Source organism: Cavia porcellus, unplaced genomic scaffold (assembly GCF_034190915.1).
Source record: "Cavia porcellus strain 051 isolate PalLab524CR breed Dunkin Hartley unplaced genomic scaffold, mCavPor4.1 scaffold_1, whole genome shotgun sequence".
Taxonomy (NCBI): domain Eukaryota; kingdom Metazoa; phylum Chordata; class Mammalia; order Rodentia; family Caviidae; genus Cavia; species Cavia porcellus.
The window spans coordinates 57,315,716-57,336,816 of record NW_026947484.1 but is presented as its reverse complement, the minus strand read 5'-3'; the positions used below and the strand labels follow the sequence as shown (position 1 = coordinate 57,336,816).

At 39.8% G+C, this 21,101-nt stretch overlaps 1 protein-coding gene across 13 annotated transcripts in view; it reads left to right on the top strand.

Moving 5' to 3' along the window:
* Atp8b4 (ATPase phospholipid transporting 8B4 (putative)) overlaps positions 1-21,101 on the top strand; it is a 227,871-nt gene that overhangs the window by 129,866 nt on the left and 76,904 nt on the right. For all 13 annotated transcript variants that reach the window (XR_010047427.1, XR_010047426.1, XR_010047425.1 and 10 more), the window contains 3 exons: positions 5,394-5,602; positions 8,913-8,956; positions 19,055-19,217. Coding sequence is in view for 1 of the 13 variants with exons in the window: in XM_013154709.2 (XP_013010163.1) it covers positions 5,394-5,602; positions 8,913-8,956; positions 19,055-19,217 (416 nt within the window). In the remaining 12 variants the exon portion in view is untranslated. The remainder of the gene's footprint in view (positions 1-5,393; positions 5,603-8,912; positions 8,957-19,054; positions 19,218-21,101) is intronic.

Genomic DNA, 21,101 nt, shown 5'->3' with positions numbered 1-21,101 from the left:
CCATTATTAGTAGTGAGTACATAAAGGAGTTAAAATATAGTTGGCAGTGCTTGTTGGCTGTTAGATAAGAAGCGTGATTCATAATTTCCACTACATCTTGACCTCCTGTTTACAGATTTAGAACTAAAACAATCTAGAACTAAACTAGTCTCCCTGCTCTGTGGTCTGTTGTTCCCTCTCTCCTACACATCAAGTCTTTGTCTTCAGTACGTGTGTACACATACATGTGTATACACACATGTGTGTGTGTGTTCATGTCTGTCTTTGGTGGGACTAAGGAGTTGGTCCCAGCATCTGCACTTTGATGCCTCTTCTGTCTTATCCTCTCCTGCCTGGGACACCGGAGCAGAGAAGACTTGGTTGTTCAGCAGCTGTCCTAAGCAGCACTTTAACAGTACCTCAGATCACTAGCTCTGAGCTCCAATAATTTTTACTAGCCTCTCTGTCCCAACACCTTGGGTCAGAGATGTAGCTCCGTGGCACAGAGCCTGCTTGGCAAATGCAAGGTCCTGAGTTGCACTTCTGAAACCAAAAAAAAAAAAAAAAAAAAAAAGAAAGAAAAAAATTTTTTTTCTATCTAACTCCAGCTGTGATGCAGCAAGGGAGTTTAAGGTACACAATCCCCCATTGTTTGGAGAGCGGTCAGGAAACCGAAATGTCACAGTGTGGGAAACTGACGTAAAACAGCAGCCTGTGACCATAGCACCGCAAGTCGCTCCAGGTTCCGGAGCTGAGGTCAGAGTGGCTGCTCCTCAGCGCGTCCTCCTGGCTCGTCTTGGGTTCTGGGTACCTCTCACGCTTGAAGCCAGTTGTAAAGTCTGTAATGAATCCTGCTCGTTGCCAGAGGAGCCCCGGTCAGCGCTCATGGCTTTCCTTTTATGTCCTGAATGAATAATAGATGAGCACAGTCGCTTCCCATCCGCACACGCGCAGTTTCCTCTGTCCGTGTAAAGAAAGTCTATATTGTATATATTCCTGCTTTGAAGTGAATTGATCCACTTTTATTTAGAGATTGATTTTGCTTTTCAGAGGCCAAGGTTTCATTCTCAATTTAGCCGTCCTTCCACTTCAAATGTGCAGTGGTAGCAGGAAACCTGTTTGTAGAGGTCTAAACCCAGTTTCCGGTCCCCACACAGGAAATAATAGCTCTGTGATCTTAGAGAAAGTGCATGGCATCTCCCTGTGCCTCCCTATTCTGTCAAATGTGTGCTGCCTTATCAAATGAGGAATTGCAGTAATTAGCTTTGGGACTTCTGTCTGCGCCAAATAATAAATAACACCACCTTATACCCAATATATTTGTGTGTATGTGTGTGTATTAGAAAAATAAATATATATTTGGGATCAGTATAGCACTTTATTATTTAAACCTATTTCTCATACATGCTCCTTATAATTTTCAAAGTTGCTCACTGATGGTCTGTAACGTACTGTAAGATATGATGCTTTACAGAAACAATATGGGTGTTTTTCTCTTTCTTTTAAAATATTTTGTGTAGGGGCCTGGGGATTTAGCTGAGTGGCATAAGCACCTGCTTTGCAAGCAGGCGGTCATGAGTTCGATCCCTAATACCGGTTTAAAAAAAAAATTTGTATAGAGTGCTTCCCTGTCTTTGCTCAGGATTATCGAGCTACTTAGCGAAGGAACCATGATCCAAACCTTTGACTCTGACAACTGTCACCACATCTTCCCTCTGTCCCCGAGCTGTGCTTGATTTATTATTCAGCAAAGACGTTCCCAGAGAAAGAAGAGGTGATTTCTCTCCAAGGAATGTTAGATTGCTCTGCTGGAAGCCTGGGGCAGGGAGTAAGAGAACTCTTGGCATTTCTGTTTGGAGGGCTCCAGGCTTTCTAAGACAAGCTTCTGCCAGGCTTCTGAGTACGTGCAGGGCAAATTAGCCTCATATGTCACTTGAGGAGGGAAGTGCAGAGTTTACTTTGAATGGCTAACAACTCTAGGTGAGAAGGACATTTATTTTGACAGGATATTGGATGCTGTCAGTGTGTTTATCTGTTATGTTAAGACACACCCAGCTACAAGGGTTGTTTTTCTGCATTAAGAAATGCAGCCATCATTCTCCTGGGGGAGGGGCCTTGAGTGTCCTCCCTGAAGTGTCAGGAACTGTTTCCATGCTGCTTCAAGTAATTTGTGCAGAAATAGCTGCTCTTCTCCATGGGGGTCCGCATCCCATGACCTCTAGTGCATGCCTAAAACTGTAGACAGTTCTGAGATCTGTGTGTTCTGTTTATTTTATACTGCACACACATATCTACGACAAAGGTTAATTTATGTTAGGCACAGTAAGAGGTTAACAGTAATAATTAATAAGATGTAACCATGGTGACATACTGTCATAAAAGTTGCGTGAATAGGGTCAGTCCTTTTCACTCTCAAAAATATCTTACTATTGTGTACTCACCTTTCTTCTTGGATGATGTGAGATGACACTGTGCCCACATGATAAGATGAAGAAAGGTGAATGATATAGGGAGATGATGTCACTTTAGGTTCTCATGTCAGGGTCCTGTAGGCACAAGCACTGCAGTACCACAATAGTCTATTAATCAAGATGGTGGTGATGTCACTGAGTAAGCAGCATATGCAGCACGAATACATTGGAAAAAGGAATGATCTCAGGCCACGGGGAGCAGATAACACGTGAGTTTATTAGGCTACTCAGCATGAAATTTAAAGCATAAAATTTTTAATTTTTGGAATTTTCCACTTAATATTTTTGGATGTCACTGTGGATAACTGAAGCCATGAAAAGTGAAACCCCAGACAAAGGAATAATGCAAAATGTCGTTGTTCAGGTTAAGTTTATCTTGGCATTTTATCAAATACAGAGTTCCAGTCTTGGCTCAGTGGTTAATTATTTGTGTGATCCTGGCTTAGTTGCGTGATCTCTCATGTCTTAAATGTCCTTATTAGTGAAGTTGGTGACTAGATGGCCAGGACTTATTCATTCAACATTGCTGGGATGCACAGGACAGGCACGACTCTGTCCTGGACCCTTTGAGTGAAAGAAACTACAAAACGATGCAGAATTGGCCCAGGTAGTGAGGAATTTATAAAGGTGTGTGTGTGTGTGTGTGTGTGTGTGTGTGTGTGTGTGTGTAGAGGAGGAGGCATAGCAAAATAACCATTACATGAAAATGTAGAAATAAATATATGCAGAGTATGACTTACCTGTGTGTCATATGATTGTACATAGTCACAATGTGCTTTTAATTTATGGGAAAATGTTATCATTCAAACACTTAAACATGGACTGGAACTGTACCATTCTTAGAGAAGAAATATGGACTGTTAGGAGCTGAAGCACAGAATTACTACTCAGGAAGAGCTTGAGTGTCTTCTAATCCATCTTTCTTAGCTTACAGAAGAGAAAGCCAAGACATAATTTCCTCTAAAGTCAGAAATAAATTTACCTCTGCTATTATGATTGCTCTTTTATCTCTGAATGCTGTTGTTAATGTATAAAGAAAATGAAATATCAGCCAACAAAGGAAGACAAAGTTGAATCTGCAATAAACATATGAAAAGAAAAGAACATATACAAGTGATTATAAATCTAGAAAACCAGAAGAACAATCTATAAAACTCTTTGTAGGGTAATTCAGTTCAGTATCTAATTCTGTGAGCCATCTTTTCAAAACATTAAAAGCTTTCTTTTAGACCAATAATAATTTTAAAAACTCATCAATAAAGGATATAATATCATAAATGTATGTGAAAAGCAGAGCAAAATAAAACAAATCAAAACTAAACTAAACTAAAACTCTTTACTGGTAGAGGTGCTTTTAAAAGTTGGATTCCTGGGAAGATTTATTATTCTTCTTGAAGTTATACTCAGCTTTATGAAGTATCGGTTCCTTTCAGAGATTTTAACACAGATCTAAGAAAAATCTCAAATAAATTTTCTAAAAATCCAAATATGTTGGCTTTAAAGTTTATTTAGATGGATATATTCTATCAGGAGGAATAAATAAATAATTACAGCTAACAAGGAAATACAGGTTATTTGACCTCCTCTTGGATATTTCCAGGTTTCCATAAAACTGCAACAATGAAAGCAAGAGATGCATTAAGAATAAAGAAAAAAGAGAGATCCATTAAGTAATACATCGATGAACAAAACTGATATCCGTAAAAACAGTCTGATGAATAATTACGTGTGATAGAAGGCTCTCCAGCCCAAGGGCTCGGTATCCGTCAAATACCTGTCAAAATCTTTCTGTTTGTAAAAATTGAAAATAGCTTCACAGTCAGTGGATTCCAATTGGGATAGAGCAGTAAATGTGAAAAAAAAAATCAGTAAAAGCTAGAAGAAAAACACAGATCTATGCATGTACTGTATAATCTTGACATCAATAAGGCCTGTTTGTGCAAAACTCCAAAGACAAATTCTAAGCTGTTATTAGATTTCATTGGTTAAAAAGAGAAAACTTCATGAAAAACTAGAAACAAAAGGAAAAGACAAATGATAAACTAGGTTGGATGCTTCCATTTTAAAATTTTTTTTGTCATGGAGTTCATAGCTTTAATGTCTATAGAATTTTAAAAAATCTACGAGAAAAAACATCAGAATAGGAAACATGAAACCGGAAGTTATGTAAGCAGATAATTCCAAGGAGAAGTACAACTGGACAATAGCATTTGAAAAAAGTGTTCAGCTCACTGATTTGAAAAAGAAACAGCAGTGAAAGCATTAGAGTGCTCTTTGGCAATTCTCCATGTTCTGAGGTAGAGGCTTACATTGTCATAACCCTTTTGAAGTCAGTTTGCATCATACACGACTAGCATTGAAAGAATTCATGCCCTTAGCCACAGATTTTCCATTTTTAAAGTTGAGAAGTTATAAATCATTGCTAGAGCTTGAACAATGCTCTTTTCGCAGTAAACAGGCGGAAGAGTGAGCCAGCACACCTGCTTTAGCTCAGTAGCTGTTGTGATTCGGTTAGCATTTCATGGAGAGGTATGTAACTTTCTACCTCTTTTGGCAAAATAAAATCACATCAGTGTGTTGGACGGAGCACATTTCTTTAGACTAGACATAGGCAGTGTGATAAGCACTGAATATTAAATCTAAAAATGTATTATAGTAAAAAATATATCACCAGAGGCCCCCTCAAAATACTCCTCCTCGCTTCAGATGCTCTAACCCCTTTTTGCCACTTTCTGGAGGGCTCTTTCATGAGTGTCTTTAGCTGCTCTGTCATGACTAGATTCTCTGCTGAGCCACAGCCGAGGGTCACTAGGACCTGAGACCCCACGTCCACATTGTCTTCTCAGCTCTTGGGACTTTGGCAGACACTGTTCTTTCCAGGGCTTTGTGTGTTCTGAGTTTGACGGAGCATTTTTCTTTTCCCCCTGTTTTGCTGGGCTGCAGTATGGAAGTGATCCGTCTGGTCCACAGTTATTTTATCAACTGGGACCGGAAGATGTATTACCCCGGGAAGGCGGCACCTGCTGAAGCCCGCACGACCACGCTCAACGAAGAGTTGGGCCAGATTGAGTACGTTTTCTCTGACAAAACAGGCACCCTCACTCAGAACATCATGACTTTCAAAAAGTGCTCCATCAATGGGAAGATATATGGTAAGAGACCCCGTTCCTCCTCCTCCCTGATACTGTGGCTGTTCTTTACATCATTCGCAAACAACCGCCCCATTGTTGGCTCTCTCCTTTTTTCATCTTTAAATCTTTGATCCCTTGATTAAGCAGCAAGCATATCACTCTTCCAGGCCAAACGCTGCTTCAGCAAAAAAGAAAACTTTACAAAATCTGCAAAGCACACAATAAAGACATCTCACTCCACATGGGTTGTGTTATGAATGAAGCTGAAACTTCTGCTGTGTGCTCTAATGCATGTAAATAAAGTCACAGTACATCCCTCAGGTCCATCCATCAGTATAAGAGAACTAGATAATAATTTCACATACAATTGAGGACTTAATTTGCTGAAATACAATATCATTAAGTTCCTTGAAAAGGTAGTTTTGAGATAAATTTATGTTTCTAAATACTATTTGCTTTTAGCTAATAGTTGCCCACATTTGGAGACTTTAGAAGGAAATTATATTTTGTCAGATTTATAGAGGCTCTGGAAACCTTTATTGGTACTTTTTTTTTTAACGTGGGCACCTCCAGCATCTTTTCTAGACCTTGACATGTGATGAATGCTCACTAAATATGTTAGTTATTGGGTACATTCTGGATCATTCGGGTGAGACTTTGGACTTGCCATCTTTTACGCGTAGGATGTGGGTGTAGAGGTGGCCTGATCCCCCAAGCTCCTATCAGGGCTCACGCTACGGGATTCTTTCTGTGGTGGCTGGGGAGACCCCTATTTCTTGGAGAACAAGTTCTTGATGGCCAGTTTATCTTGGTAAAAGCCATATTTTATGTTAGTGCATACATCGGTAAGAATTTACTGCTATTCCCTCCTGGGATGTCTCCTTCACAAGGTCACTCTGGCAGGCAAGACAGCTCTTTCACCAATCCTGTTAGTATACTTTTGTCCAAATAACTGCTTTTGTTTGAATTTTCAAACTTTGTAAATGGCTCTTTTAAACCTTTGGTTGGCCAGTGAATAGACAATTCCTTCCATTGGTTTCCTGGACTCGCAACCTCATGCTTCATGGGACTCAAAACCCTCAGGAAATCAAGGAAATCTGGGGGCGGGGCAAAGGCTGGTGGGGGGATATAAAAGGGAGAGAGACATCAACACTTCACTCCTGCTGGGGAAACACAGGGTCAAAGTATGTAAAACCAGATTTGACCCTGAGCAAAGCCAAGAAATATAAGAGGCTGTCATTGCCTTTCTCCTTACCCCCATCACTACATCCCCTCAGCCTCCCCCTCCCCCGGGTGTCCCCTGCCTCCTTTGGCAGGTGGTGCGATGACTTTAGCTAGGACTTTGTCGAGCCCTCAGCTGTACTGTGCATTTCCTGAGTACCGCATCAGCTGGGGAACACTGCAGAAGCTCCTAAAACATTTTCTTTGGATGGCAAAATGTTGCTTCACCTCTGCTCGTGGTTTACATGAGAATTTTGAATTTGGGGGATGCTGTGGCTTGTTTTGCCACATATTAATCTAACAGTATCCTTTCCAAGAAGCAATCTGAAAAAAATTATCAGACCAGTGGAGCAAAGTGCATTTGTAGAATTTACTGCAGGGCTGTTTCTAGCGCCGGCCCTTGGCTTGCACAGGTGTGCATCTCGGGGGCTTTGCAGGTCTCTGGCTCTACAAATCTTGTGACAGCTTGTAATTTTCCTCATGAAATACAAGAAAGTAACTGAAAGATTTAAGTATCCTCCATCCCTCTAATTTATATGCCCTGATAATTTATATGCCACTGCGATATAGCCCTGCGAGAGCACCCCAAGAACATTTCGGAATTATTTCTCTTGTGTTTGTACACCTTGGGCTTCTTTATGTTACTTATCTGGGCCCTGAGAGAATCTGCCATTCCGCTGTGGGCTATGTAAATCTTCTGCTTTTGGGATTAGAACTGTGACCTCAGTAGACTTTAATTCTTCTTCACTCTCCTCGCCAGCCAAGTAAAGGGGTTACCTTGGGGGGCGGGAGCCACTGCACCCACAGGCAAGGCTTCTTCTTTTTATCATTTTTGTGAGTGTGACTGCATGTGGGGTAATGGCAAGAACAGAACCACAGTGAAGTTGAGATTTAAATTCTGGGAGCCCGGAGAAGTTCATTCACCAGCCTGGGACTCCTCTGTGCAGATTCAGGGCTGCACCCCACAGTAGCCAGCACTGTCCATCACGTGCCTTGTGGTCATGGCACTGTGTAGAGAAAAGAGAGAGAAAGACCCAGCTCCAAAGGCCGGCCATGCTGACTTTCCTACCTCAGTCTGAACATCTCACTTTAAACTTTCTCAGGGCTCTAGCCACAAAACAGAAATGAAAACCCTCACTCTGAAGTTCATTATGAGTTTTAGTAATAATATAAGAGCCTGGCACAAGGTTGATGCAAGTAACTCCTTATTACAAGAAATATAATTCTGATAGATAGCGTTACACCTTCAAATGCCAAGGACAAATTGGACATACTTGACTTCTCTGCAGTAGGAAAAAGCTGAAATAAATTATGCTGTTGGGTAACTATGGGTTACTATATCATGCTTCAAAATAAGAATCAGAAAGCCTTTTAATGTGAGGAGAGTTTCTCACCCTTTACATAAAAAACCCAGCAAGAAGAAGAGATTTAAAATAACAGCATGATGAAAACGTGTGTGTATACACATGCAAAATCAACTCTGAGCAAACCCTGAAGTTATTTTATCTCTAGATGACGAGACTATTAGTAGTTTTGTTTTCTATGATCAATGTCCTATATTTTTACATGGAGCTCTAATAAGCACATGTCAGCTTTGTACCAAGCAAAATCATTTAAGTTTCTGGTGCACTGAAGAGTAAGTTCTCTGCCTGTAGATGGCATGGGAATTATTGAATTAGACTTAATATTTACAGATGCATCTGACTCTAACCAAGATAGGCATAAAAAAGGAAAAAAAAAGGTACTCACCAAGCTCTGGTGTAGATAACAATTGTTCCAAGATCCCATTTTGGATTTCTTAACAGTGAGCATAATATGGACAATAAATTTTACCCTTTGCATCAGAGACTATTAACAGTGACAAAATTTATAGAAAAACATGAAAAATGTGCCAGTTTAATACTTTGCTTTAATGCCTACTTCACTTTAGTTCTGTCTTAGGCAAACACAAGTACCTTCTGTATTAATAGCTATGTTTAGGGTACAGATGCATCATTCTCTGTTTGAATTTCTGTTCCCACCCAGTAACACTGCTTTAATAAGTGTATGCTATAAAGTCTAAATCCAGTTTAAATTGACTTGCTTTTGATTCTCAACTTTGCTTTGACAGGTGAAGAACATGATGACCCAGTTCAGAAGAGAGAAATAACTAAGGTATAGAAGAGAAAATTTCATGTCTAGTTTTGATTTTGAATTTTAGGTGCTTTTTAAAAACATATGTTAAGTTCTCAAAGATCTAGTTTCCACTATAACTAATGAAACATTTAATGTATAATGTTAAAAAATAGACTAATATGGTTCAAAGTTTCTCCTCAACCAGGTTCCCACAAAACAGTTTCTTGTGTTTTTAAAAATTCTCTAAAAGATACTGATGCAAATGCAGCTCCCAGGTTTTCCAATAGGTGGCAGTACACATATCATCCCTCAACTTTCTTTTTGACCTGGTGTCTTGGGAACTGTTCTAAATAAGTGTTTTCAAGTGCTTTCTCTTTTTCGTGGCTGTGAATAGTCTTCTGTTACACTGATATCGCATGCTTTACGAAATACGAATGGACATTTAAAAGGTTTTCCATATTTTGTTTGTAAAGAAAATGTGGAAGAATCCCTGGGTATACATGTTATTTCACATGTATATTATTTTTTATACTTGAGAGACAATACGGTATTTACAAATGTGAGTCTGATATATTTCACTTATGAGGATAGTCTCAAGTTGTCTCTATTTACCTATAAAAGCCTCAAGACCATCATTTTTATAGCTGAGTAATATTCCATTGTATAAAAATACCAAAAACTGAAAGAGTAAAAGATCCAAAATGTATATTAGACATTGTGATAATGAAAGGGAAAGAAAGTTCTCTAAAGGACATAATTGTATGTACGTTTAAGTGTGCAAGATAGATGTCCATATTACTAAGTTTTTGTTAGTTCATCAAACAGAATGGTTTGTACTGTCATTGTATGATTGTCCACTTTTTATGCTTTGATTTTGTGACTTGAGCAACTACTTCTAAGATAACAATATGTAATTCATCAACTAGGGATTTCTTACTATTTTTTTGAAATACTGTATTTCAAAAAAAAAGAAATACTCTATTTCTACCCTTTTTGTTTTGCTTTTTTTCTCTAAATATAAAAAAGAAAGTATAGAATCTATTTCTAGAAATAGAACTCTAAATCAAAATAAATATGTATTTGTTTGATAAATATCACAAATTATACTCTTTAGGATTTATAACAAGTTTCCCTGACACATTTTTACTTCTTCCATTCCAATTCTGATGACTTTGATTTCTGTTCTCTGCATAGGGCTTCTAATATTATTTGAAATAAAGTGATCCTTGCTTTGCTCCTGATTTTAGAGGAAAAGCCCTCAATTTTCCTTTGTTGATTATGATGTTAGCTATGGGATTTTCATATATGGCCTTTATTATGTTAAGGTGTGTTTCCTTTTCTCAGTGTCTATGTCATGAATGGGTATTGAATTTTGTCAAATGGTTTTTCTGAATCTATTGAGATGGTCACATGGTTTTTAGTCTTTTTTCTGTTAACATGGTATTTCACATTGGTTTATGTTCATATGCTGAACCATTCTTGCATACCAGGGATATGATTCTTCAATGTAATGTTAGGTTCAATGTGCTAGTATTTTTTTGAGGATTTTACATTGGATCCATTGGAAAGCCTGTGGTTTTCTTTTTTGTGTGGAATCTTTGGCTTTGATGTCAAGGTAATGCTACCTCATAAATTGAGTTTGGGAGTTGTATAGTTCAGTTAACTGTGTAGGCTTGATTGTTCGGTGTTGTGGATTGAAAACTGATGGTCAGTTTAAACACCAGCTGAGGATTGTCACCCACGTGCAAAGGAGTCCGGAGAGAGAGTAGCATTGTGGGCTCTCCTAAGCGTTGTTGTTTGGAGCTGTTGGTTCTCCTGGAGGAGCTCGTCATGCTGGCTTCCATGCTGTTTTCATCAGAGGAGCTGGGGACCTTGTTGGTGAGAGTGGCTATGGTTCACTTTGGAGGAGCTCTGGGCCTTACTTTGAGCTTTGCTTCCTGGCTCTGTGGAGTAAGATGTGTGTTGTTTAATCTCCAGGAGAAGCTTGTCACGCTGGCTTCCTGATACTTGACTATTACACCTTGCTGAAGCCAAGCCTGATACTTGGCTCCCTGATACTGGATTTGGCTGTTCTCATCACTGGAAGATCTTGGGACCTCGTTGTTGCTGAGGACAGCTGTGGTACTTTTTGGGGCAGCCCTGGTTCTTATCTTGAACGTCACTTCTTAGCTCCAGTGCTCAACTCTGGACTGGCACAGCTCCTTCATCCCACTTGCACAGACTTTCTAGCTTCCACTGCTGACCTTTGGACCTTCCCAGTGCAGATCCGTGAAACATACTTGCTTGAGTCATTGTCATGAGCTGTAGATCTGCAACTGGACTCGTGGGAGGCATTGTCATGGCCTCTAGGTCTTCAGCTAAACTCATGCAGGACATTGCCAAACCAGGCTCTTGACTGGATTCTCTAAGTCTTTAGGGTGTGGACAGATTTCCTACACTTTCTTTGTATTTGATTCTGTGGGTGACCATTATAAATAATATAAATTCTGTGTCCTGCATGTAATTGTTTTCCTTGCCACCCCTGACTGCAATCTTTGGGTGCCGGTAGGTGCATGGTAAAGCGCATTTCTGGGTGTGCTGAGCGGCTCACAGAGGCCTGACTGTGTATGGTTTCATTGCCAGGGTTCCTCTGCTCTGTTTCCTGGTCACCATGAGCTAATCATCTGCACCACCATTGCCTTTGCCATGATGTTCCTGTCTTGGAGCCAATTGACCGTGGGTTCTCTGAGACTCGGAGTCAAATTAAACTTCTTCTCTTTGAAGTTATGGATGCTGGGTGTTGTGTCTCATCAGTGGGGAAGCTGAGCAGGATGGGAGGGTCCCACTTTAATTTTGGGAGAGAGTTAGAAGGAGTGGCATTAGTTAGACGCTAACTATTCGCTAGGTTTTACCAGTGAAGACATCCTAACTTGCGTTTTTCTTCATTAGGAGGTGTTTTGTTTGTTGCTGTTGTTTTGTTTTGAGACTTGCCATGTGTCCAGGATGGTCTTGGACTCTGGGGCTCAAGAGATCCTCTTGCTTCAGCCTGCAGCATGCTGGGTTTATAGATATGAACCACCATGTCTGGCTTTGTTGAGAGGCTTTTAGTTACTGATGTAATTTCTAGAGTAACTCTTGTTCTATTTAAGTTTTTTTATTAGTTAAGTTTAAAGATACACTTTAGGTATACATAATGCTCACATTTATCATAGGGAATTTATACCTGTACATGATACAATTGATCTTTTTGAATACTTCTTTATCATTTAGATTTGGTAGGGTGTTTGTGCCTAGAAATGTGTCTAGTTCTGCTAGTATATCTAGCTTGTCAACATACTGTAACTGTTCATAGTGGTCTCTAAGGATACTTTACATCTGTTATCAGTTCAATATTTCTTCTTTCCTTTCTGATTTTATTAGAATTTTGTGTCTTTTTCCTTGGTTAGTTTATGTTGTATTCAATTTTCTGCTGCTATAATAGACTCCTTGAGACTAAGTAATTTACAAGAAATCTCTTTAGGTCACAGTTGTGGCAGCTGGGAAGTGCAAGAGCACAGTGCTGACATCCGATGAGGACCTTGTGGTGCTTCATCTCATAGTGGAAAACTGGGAGAGCAGTAGGTGTGTGCAGCAGAGCTTCCATTTATGAGATCGTAAGAATGGACCTCTTGTTAGAGAGGTGTTATCATTCATTAGAGTAGAGCGCCCACAACCTAAAAGGGCCCTCCTCCCAGGACTGCCATAATGGTAATTAACAGAGTCAAGCATAGCTTTCTAAGGGTTTCTCAATTTTATGTGTACCTTCAAAAAACCAGTTCTTAATTTTGTTGATTTTTTTCCTGTTGTTTTTCTAGTTTGTATTTCATTTCTTTCTGGCCTTATATTTGCTACTTCTTTGCTTTTGATGGACATGTTCTTCTTTTGCTCTTTTTTTTCTAGCTCTCTAGAGTATTAAGTCGTATTAAAACGTTCCTTCTTTTTAAATGTTATTTATTGCTATGAATTTCTCTCTTAGTACTAGTTTGCCGCATTCCATGAATTTGGATATGATGAATTTTCATTTTTGTTCATCTTGAAATATTTTTGCATGTATTTATTCTTTGAACCAATGGTGGTTCAAGTGTTGTTTAATTTCAACATTTTTGTAAAGTTTCCACTTTTCCTTCTGGTATTGATTACTAGCTTCATTCTGTTGAGGTCAGAAAACAAAACAGAATTTCAGTCTTAAATTTGTTTAGATTTCTTCTGTGTCCTAACACATAATCTATCCTTAAGAAAGAGCACAGTATGCTGGGTTTATAGATATGCACCACCATGAGACAAATTTCTTGAGACAAATGACATTTTCTATTGGATAGAAGGTTCTATATATTTTTGTTAGGTCCATTTGGTTTATAACACGCATGTCATCTGTTTCCTTACTACTTTATTTAATTAAACTCTTTAAGGCAATGTCCTCTATCTCTTATGAATTTTTTTTAACCTTTGTCTATTTTTGTCTGTTATTAATATGGTCCCCCAGATCTTTTTTGATTAATTTTACATGGAATACCTTTTTCATCATCACTTTAGTTTCAGCCCATGCATGTCCTTAATTATAAAGTGAGTTTCTTGCAGGCATCATGTAGTTGGGTCAATTTTCTTTAAATTTTGATTTTTTTTTTTTTTTACTTATTTAGCTGCTGTATGTCTTTTGTTTGGTAAATTTAATCTGCTTGCAAAATAATTATCGGTAGGGAAGGATTTACTATTGCTCTTTTGTTATCTACTTTCTTTGTAGTATAGTTCCTTTGCCTGTCATTTCTTTTATTTCCATTTTTCTCTTTGTAGTATATTGATTTTTCTAATATTAATACACTTTGGTTTTTTATGTTTTTTTTGCGTAAGTTCTAGAGATATTTCTATGTTTATTTTGAAAATGATGTAAGTTATGTAGTATACTTAACAGTCTAATTTAAGTTTGTAACAATTTAATTTCAATTACATACAAACACTATTAACTTTTTCCCTACACTTTTTGTTCTTGTTATCCCAATTTATATCTGTTCATACTATGCATCTTTTAACTTTTTAGTTAGAATTATCTTTATTAATTTTGTCTTTTTAGTTTTTGTATTTAAGTTAAAGGTGGTATAATTACCATTACCCTAATACATTATTTTCCCTCATTACTTTGGTCGCAGTTATATCTAATTGATGGAGATGTGGATTTTAATTTTACCAATTTTCCCCAAAATGAAGTCAGCCTTTTAATTTTTATTGTTTGTGTATGTATGTGTGTGTGGGTGTCCCTTTGAAGGTGATTTCTAACAAGACAAGGAGGAAATCTACCTTTCATTGTGACGAGCAAATCAAAACTCTAACTTGATCGCTGGTACTCTGCTCATAGATCCCTGATTTTGTAATTCTAGAGACTTTTAGAGTGCAATTCATCCAGAAATGAGGAAAGGGCGTTTTATGATTATCTGGAAGAGTTTGGCCTCTGGCAGACACCATTGAGAGCCTAGCCCCTTCTTTTCTTTCCAGATTCATCTTTGGCCACACACATGGATGCATCTGAGGTGCTCCTCCAAGTCTTTCCAAATGGCTCACACTCGATTTCTTACACAGGCCTCCCCCTCTGTTGTGCCTTCACCTGAAACTGTCTTTCCCCATCTCTCTGACCCACTCCTGTTAGGCTTCCAGCTTCACTTTAGATGCTACTTGTCTAGGAATCTTGCCTTGTTGCCCTTGTTCCCTCCCCGTGGTCTGTGTGCTCACTTCATGATACCACTTGTCACTTCTTAGTCCATTTTCTGCTTTTATAGCAAAATACTAAAGACTCGGTAAATGATGAACACTGAAGTTTATTAGACCAGCAGTTCTAGAGGCTGAAACACACAGAATGGGGGTACCAGTGAGGACCTTATTGCTGTATCATAGCGTGGTGAAAGATCACCAAGCACTCCCAAGACAGAAAAACCACCGAACTCACACTTTTGTCATAACCCAGCCACAAGATAACCAACTCATCCCCACATAATGGCCTAGTCCACTTGCGAGAGCAGGACTTTACTGCTTCTCACGGATCTCTCCTTTTCATCCTCTTACAACACCAATTAAAACTCCAGCCTGGGTTTTGAAGGAGACATTCAGGCCATGGTTCAGTTGTAGCATGGTTTAACTATTCTGAAACTCATTGGATTTGGTGCTCAATGCATTTTGACTTGAAATTGGTCCTAGTACTTATTGTTTATTTGATCCTCAAAATGCTGCCTTGCAACTTGCTATTTTTTCCAGCCAAAACAATTCATTTTGTATTCAACATTTTTGGTACTCGTTGTGCTTCCTGGAACCAATGAACGATGTGTACCAAGGTACCACTGTACTTGCTGTTTGATCTTTCACTCTACAAGTCAGGATCTCACTGAGGGCAGTGTTTGTTTCACCACTCGATCCTCAGAACCCTGTTCACTGCCTGGCCATGGTAGATGTGTGATAAATATCTGATGAAGAAGATGAAGTATTTATTTCCCATTTCCCTGACTTGTCTGTTAATCAGTGAATGGTCAGTATATTTCAAAATTCTGGACAATTGATGTACTCACTACTAGAGTTACTATTAAAATAATCTTTTTAGTTTTTTTGTCTTTTCACAAGAATTATATGATTTTTAAAAATTTTGTGTTTCAAATATCTGAAGAGTTGGTTAAAATAAAGGAAAAGACCCACAAGTTCTGTGAGAGTAGAACTTTTTGTCCATGTCATTTACTTCTAAATTCTTATCATCTAGAAAAACTCCTGGTGTATAATAGGATTATTTTTTTTAATTTTGAAAAACTGCACAAATTAAATGCATTGTATGTGTCTCTTGACTTTCCTGGCCTTGGTCCAATGGGGAAGAATTGAGAGTCTATAGATGCAGTCAATTTCTACCCAAAAGGTTGGTTAGTCCAGGTGTGATGCTGATTTTCTGGATAGAATTAGGGCAGCTAATACTGGTCTCTATGTCTTAGTGTCATGAAAGCCTTTGTGCTCCAGTGAAATGCCTTCCACAGTGTGGCATTTAGTGGCTTGAAAACACAAGGCCACCCTTGCTGTCATTTACTCTAAGGTGAAACCTGCCAGGGAGTAAGCTCTGGCTGTGCAGAGTTCCATCTGTCTCCTTATTCAAGCTAAGCGGTGAGCAATAGCAAGGCCCCCGATGTTAAGAAGATTGCTGTGATAAGATATGAGAGACAAAAGCTAAGCTACTTGAAACAGGATGACCTGAGAAAGTTTAAAAAATAGGACAGAAATTAGCAGCAGCTCTTGTAGAACTCTCACATCACCACGGTGATTTGGGACATGGTGGCACCCAGCAAACCCAAACAAGATGCTCTGGAAAGGGCACAAACAGGAAAACTAAGTGCAAAAAGCTCCTGGAAATAATTTTCATAAACAGTGATGAAATAATACATTCAATACAAGAGTTGGAAGATGGAGGCGGGAGACTGCCAAAAGTAGGATAAAGGGAAAACATCATCAGAATGACAGTGAGAAAATAGATGGTCAGCTGGCAGATGCAAGATTTAGATAAGGTGATTTCCAAGAAGAAGGAGCAGCAAACAAAGCAAAGCAAAACAAAACAAAAAAAGAGGAGGAAATGATAAAAGAAATATCAGAAGAGAATTTTCCTAAGTCTTCTGAGACTTCTGAGACTGACAGCCTACCTCCAGTACACACAAAGAATTAATGAATAGACCAACGTCCGTGGAAGGACAGGGTACCACGGCTGAAGAAGGGGGAGAGAAATGGGCCACCACCAAAGGGTCATCAAGGGTGGTATAAGGTCAGTGCAGGAAGCTCTTCCAGTGGTTTTCATCTAAAGTTCTGTATCAGATAGAACACTGAGGCAAAGATATGTCCACGCAGAAAGACTTAAGATGTACATGGCTCGTGACCTTTTGCTTACGGAGTAACTGAAGTTGTGATTCAGCAGGACAAGCGAATTATCTAAGAAACAGAAAGGCATCAGCAGATGGTGAGCCCAACCCACTGTGGGTTTGGGAACATCCAGGCTGCAGCTGAATAGCAGACAGGGCAGTCAGCCAGCCTTTAGGTGACTGACCAGGAAGACCTGGGGACCCAAAGTGCTCTGAGCAACACGGCACACCCAGGCCTCGGTGCACACCACCACTTACCAATTTCCAACTCCTATGGGCAACCCTTAGACTAGGGAGAAAGTTTTAAGTTTGGTTACTAAATGGAATGCAAATCTTTTAAACCTCTATGGTGAAACAAAACAAAACAACAAATGAGAAATTGGGGGAGGGAAGGATGGGGAAATCATTTCTTCTTACCGAAAAGGGAGTATTTACAATTGATGGGCTGAAACAAAACCAAAAAGCCCTCCTTATGTTGTGTAAAGATATAGCAGTAACCAGTGGGAAAATTAAAACATGCATAGATCTGTGCTGTTAGAGGGGAAAGATGAGCAAAGGAACTAAATTGCCATCTAATTGTGAAAGGAATTCTTTTTAGGTAAGATCAAATATTTTTTCTAAATCTAGAAATGTTTTATAAGTGCAAAATGCAGATTTCCAGCAGAGCCGTCTAATACACTCTTATATTTGAGAGTCATTTCTTTGGGGAATGATAAAGGCCTATTTCTTTACTCTATAATCCTTCACATTGTATTTAATTTTATAGCTATCTGCATGCATTGTTTTGACTGAACGTATTAAAAGTAATGCATTGGTCATCTTTGCAACAAATACCTGGGCTGGCTTATTTATAAAAGGGAATGGTTTATTTAGCTCACAAATTAGACTCAGAGCCCGAGCTGGTGTAGCACTGTTTGCCTGGCTTCTGGTAAGGATGTTAAATTGTGGTGTGTCGTGCCTGGACTTGCGTAGAACAAGCACCACAGAGTAGACAGAAAAGGGACAGGCCCTGGTTCTGCAGTCCATGTGGAGGGCACGGTCCCAGTGATCCAAGACTCACTTCCTAGGGGTCCATAGCACCTGGAGAAATGGGCATTCTGGGGCAGGGGCCCTTTCCTTATGTATTTGGGGGACACTTAATATCTAAAACAGAGCAAACACTTAAGTCAAAAGAGATATAACTCTACGGTGAACACTTGATAAATGGTACCCACCATCAAATTAGTGAGAGGCTGGTAAATCACCAAGAACGAGGTCAAGGAGTTGTTCCAGGGAAGTATTTTGGCTTTGTTTTGTCCTGACTGCCTTTTCCTGGAGAGATGACCTCAGCCATGCTGATTCTCATCTTTACAAAAGCATATTAGTGTCTTCTGCTTATGCTTGTGAGGAGGATTGTGTGCAATAATTCATGTTAAGCTATTCAGGTAGTGTCTGGCCCACTGTGGAGATGATGCTACATATTTTTATTTTTATTCAATATTACAAAGTTTAGAACAAATCTGGTTTCCAAGAACAAAGGCCCTACACTTGGCTCCACTTTTATTGCAGGTATTAATAGCAAGTTCTGAAACTTGGAATGAATAATTTGTACACAGCATTGTTTCTCCTGGAAAAAGTAGTTAAGGGAGTTATACCATAAAAACTAATGAAAACTTGGAGAATAAAAACACTAGCGATGATCTTGGGGTACCTGATAAGACCTTATAAGTAAGTGTGCAGGGAAGAACCACCTGTAGATTTACTCCTAAAATAGAGACAGGCCCACGATCCACTAAGTGTGTTCAGAAATTCAGAGTTCTCTTCTTATAGGAAGATACTATGGTGTATTTGTCTTTATATTATGCCATGTCTTCAGTGAAACCTGGGAAAATACTCAGTAATCAATCAATATTCCAACACTGATTAGTATTCTTGCATTGAAAATAATAATTCACAAGTATTAAGTAAGCTAAAAAGACAAGGACTCCAGGTCAGATAGTGCTGTCCAGTTAAGTCAGGTGAGGTCTTTCTACCAAGTCAATTTTTCAGAAAAGTTTTTGGGCTTTTTTATTTTTAAATAGTTGAGCATTGGAGATTTTTTCCCTCCATATACTTCTGGTTGATTTTCTGCTTTGGTGCGTGACTCTGAAATTAGAAGGCTGTATTTGAGAAACATTATCACAGAAGCATTAAAAATATTTGAAGGAAGTCACTGTGAATTAGAAAAGATTACTGTTGGGTTGAGATCCAAGCTACTTTTGCTGTTGTTCTACAGAAAACAAAGTCTGTGGATTTCTCAGAGAAGTCTCCAGCAGAAAGATCTCAGTTCTTTGACCTCCGTCTGCTGGAATCCATCAAACTGGGGGACCCCACAGTGCACGAGTTCTTCAGGCTGCTGGCTCTGTGCCACACCGTGATGTCCGAGGAGGACAGCTCAGGTAAAATGGTGGGCCTCGTTGGTCACGATCGAGCTAGTACTAAATTTAAATGGTCTTGAATCAAAAGCAGCCCATTGCATAAAGGGTTGACCTGTCATTAACTTTTCCTTTCGTTTCTTTGTATCCTGAATCTTTCTCAAAAATGTGGAGAGTGTTTAAAGAAAGAAAATGGTGTCAACAGGAGAGTGAGGACCCTGAGATGCCAGTCACAGGAAAAGACCCTCATGCGTGCAGTGTGGATGCGGGAGTTCAGGCTTCACAGGATAGAACAAACCCAGCTGGGCCACTGTCCATTCTGAGTCAGTTTCTTCCCTTCCCACTACCCAGGGTCCTCTACTCTGTCCTTTTTCCCCCCTGCTTTCAGATTTCAAGTTAAAATTACCACCCAAGTAGTTTCAAATCAAAAGTAAAATACCTTGAGACTTGTATATTTGGGGTGTGCGTACCCATATGTGTGCATAGACGCCTTTCTCGTATGTACACATGCTTTTGTGTTGTTTGGATCCCGCACATTGGGACTGTGTTTAGGAGACAGTGTTTTCCTTTGATGACACCAGAGAAGCCCCCTCCTCAGACTCAAAGCACTTGGAGCATTCACATAATCACACTTAAGGTATTAACTCATCTGACACCAGCAAGGGCTGATTCTATTTCCATTTGGGGACATGCCTTTAAGTAAGTTTCTTAATCTTTGCTCTTTGAGGTTATTTCATTCCAAAGTTCTTTTTGTTTTAACAGCAGTCTGGTGCCCCAATTAAGAGTCTTATATTCTTTGGTTCTCTGTAAGATATTAATTATACTTAAGGACACATTCTCTTGTTTCTTCTATTACATTTCGCGGGTTCCGTGTTGGACTTCGTGTTGTGTATTCCCATTTGTGTGTAAGAACCCCCTTCCCATGAGTATAGGATGTCTTTGCAGCAGTGGGTTTCCGAGGGGGTGTAGAAGGGGTGGGCCACGGAGCTTGTCCTCTCCTGTGGGTCCTTCCCCCACAATTCAGGAGTCACAGCTGGGGTCGCAGCTGGGGTCGCAGCCTGCTTGTCCAGAGACCCACATGAGATAGCACTGTACATGTACCTCTGGCCTGGGAGAAATCATCATTTGACAAATTCCTTTTCCTTGCTTTTCTTTGTCTATCCTTACGGAAGTCTGGAGCAGTGAGTTGTGATCAAAAAATATAGTAAATGCTTAAGAAAAGTCACTGTGGAGAAGGACAGACATACTGCCATGAGCCCTGCAGAGTCCACCCCCACGCCCTGCACACATGTGGCCCAGCCTTTTGCCAGCTGCTGAGGAGCTCCAGGAGCCCTCTCTCATGTCTTCAGTTGTGCTGTTGTGGCCGCCTTGATGTCCCGAATTGACTCAGAATGTTGACCTTTCACGGTCATTTTGACTTTGGGGGAGAGCCAGAGGCTGCATGGTGCCGGCTCCAGTGAGTTAGGTGAACGAGGCCACCGGGCAGTGTCCTCAGCAGCCTGCCTTCCTGGCGGCGGCCCTCAGCACGGTGGTCACTGCACTGATGTGTTCTATCAGACACTCACCGCAGAGGACTTCTGCAACCGCTTTGGCCCGCGGCACGAGCGGCAGGATGAGTGTGTCGAAGCAGGGCAGGGTTTCTAGAGGGATGAACTGGGTGTCGGGCCCTTTGGCATTTTAACCAGGCTGGTGGACACAGACTCATTCCTGGCCTGCCATTCAGAAGGAGAATTAGATCAGTGAACCTTTCCAACTGTTTCTGTCTCTTGCTTTGAGATAGCAGATTCTAAGTGAAGGATTGTATCTCCAAGGGAACCTTGTACTAGCTTTCCTTTCCAATCTTTCAGTTATGGGGCAGAAGATCAAGGGCTCAAATAAATCCACATGCTTTAAAGTATGTTGGAAAAT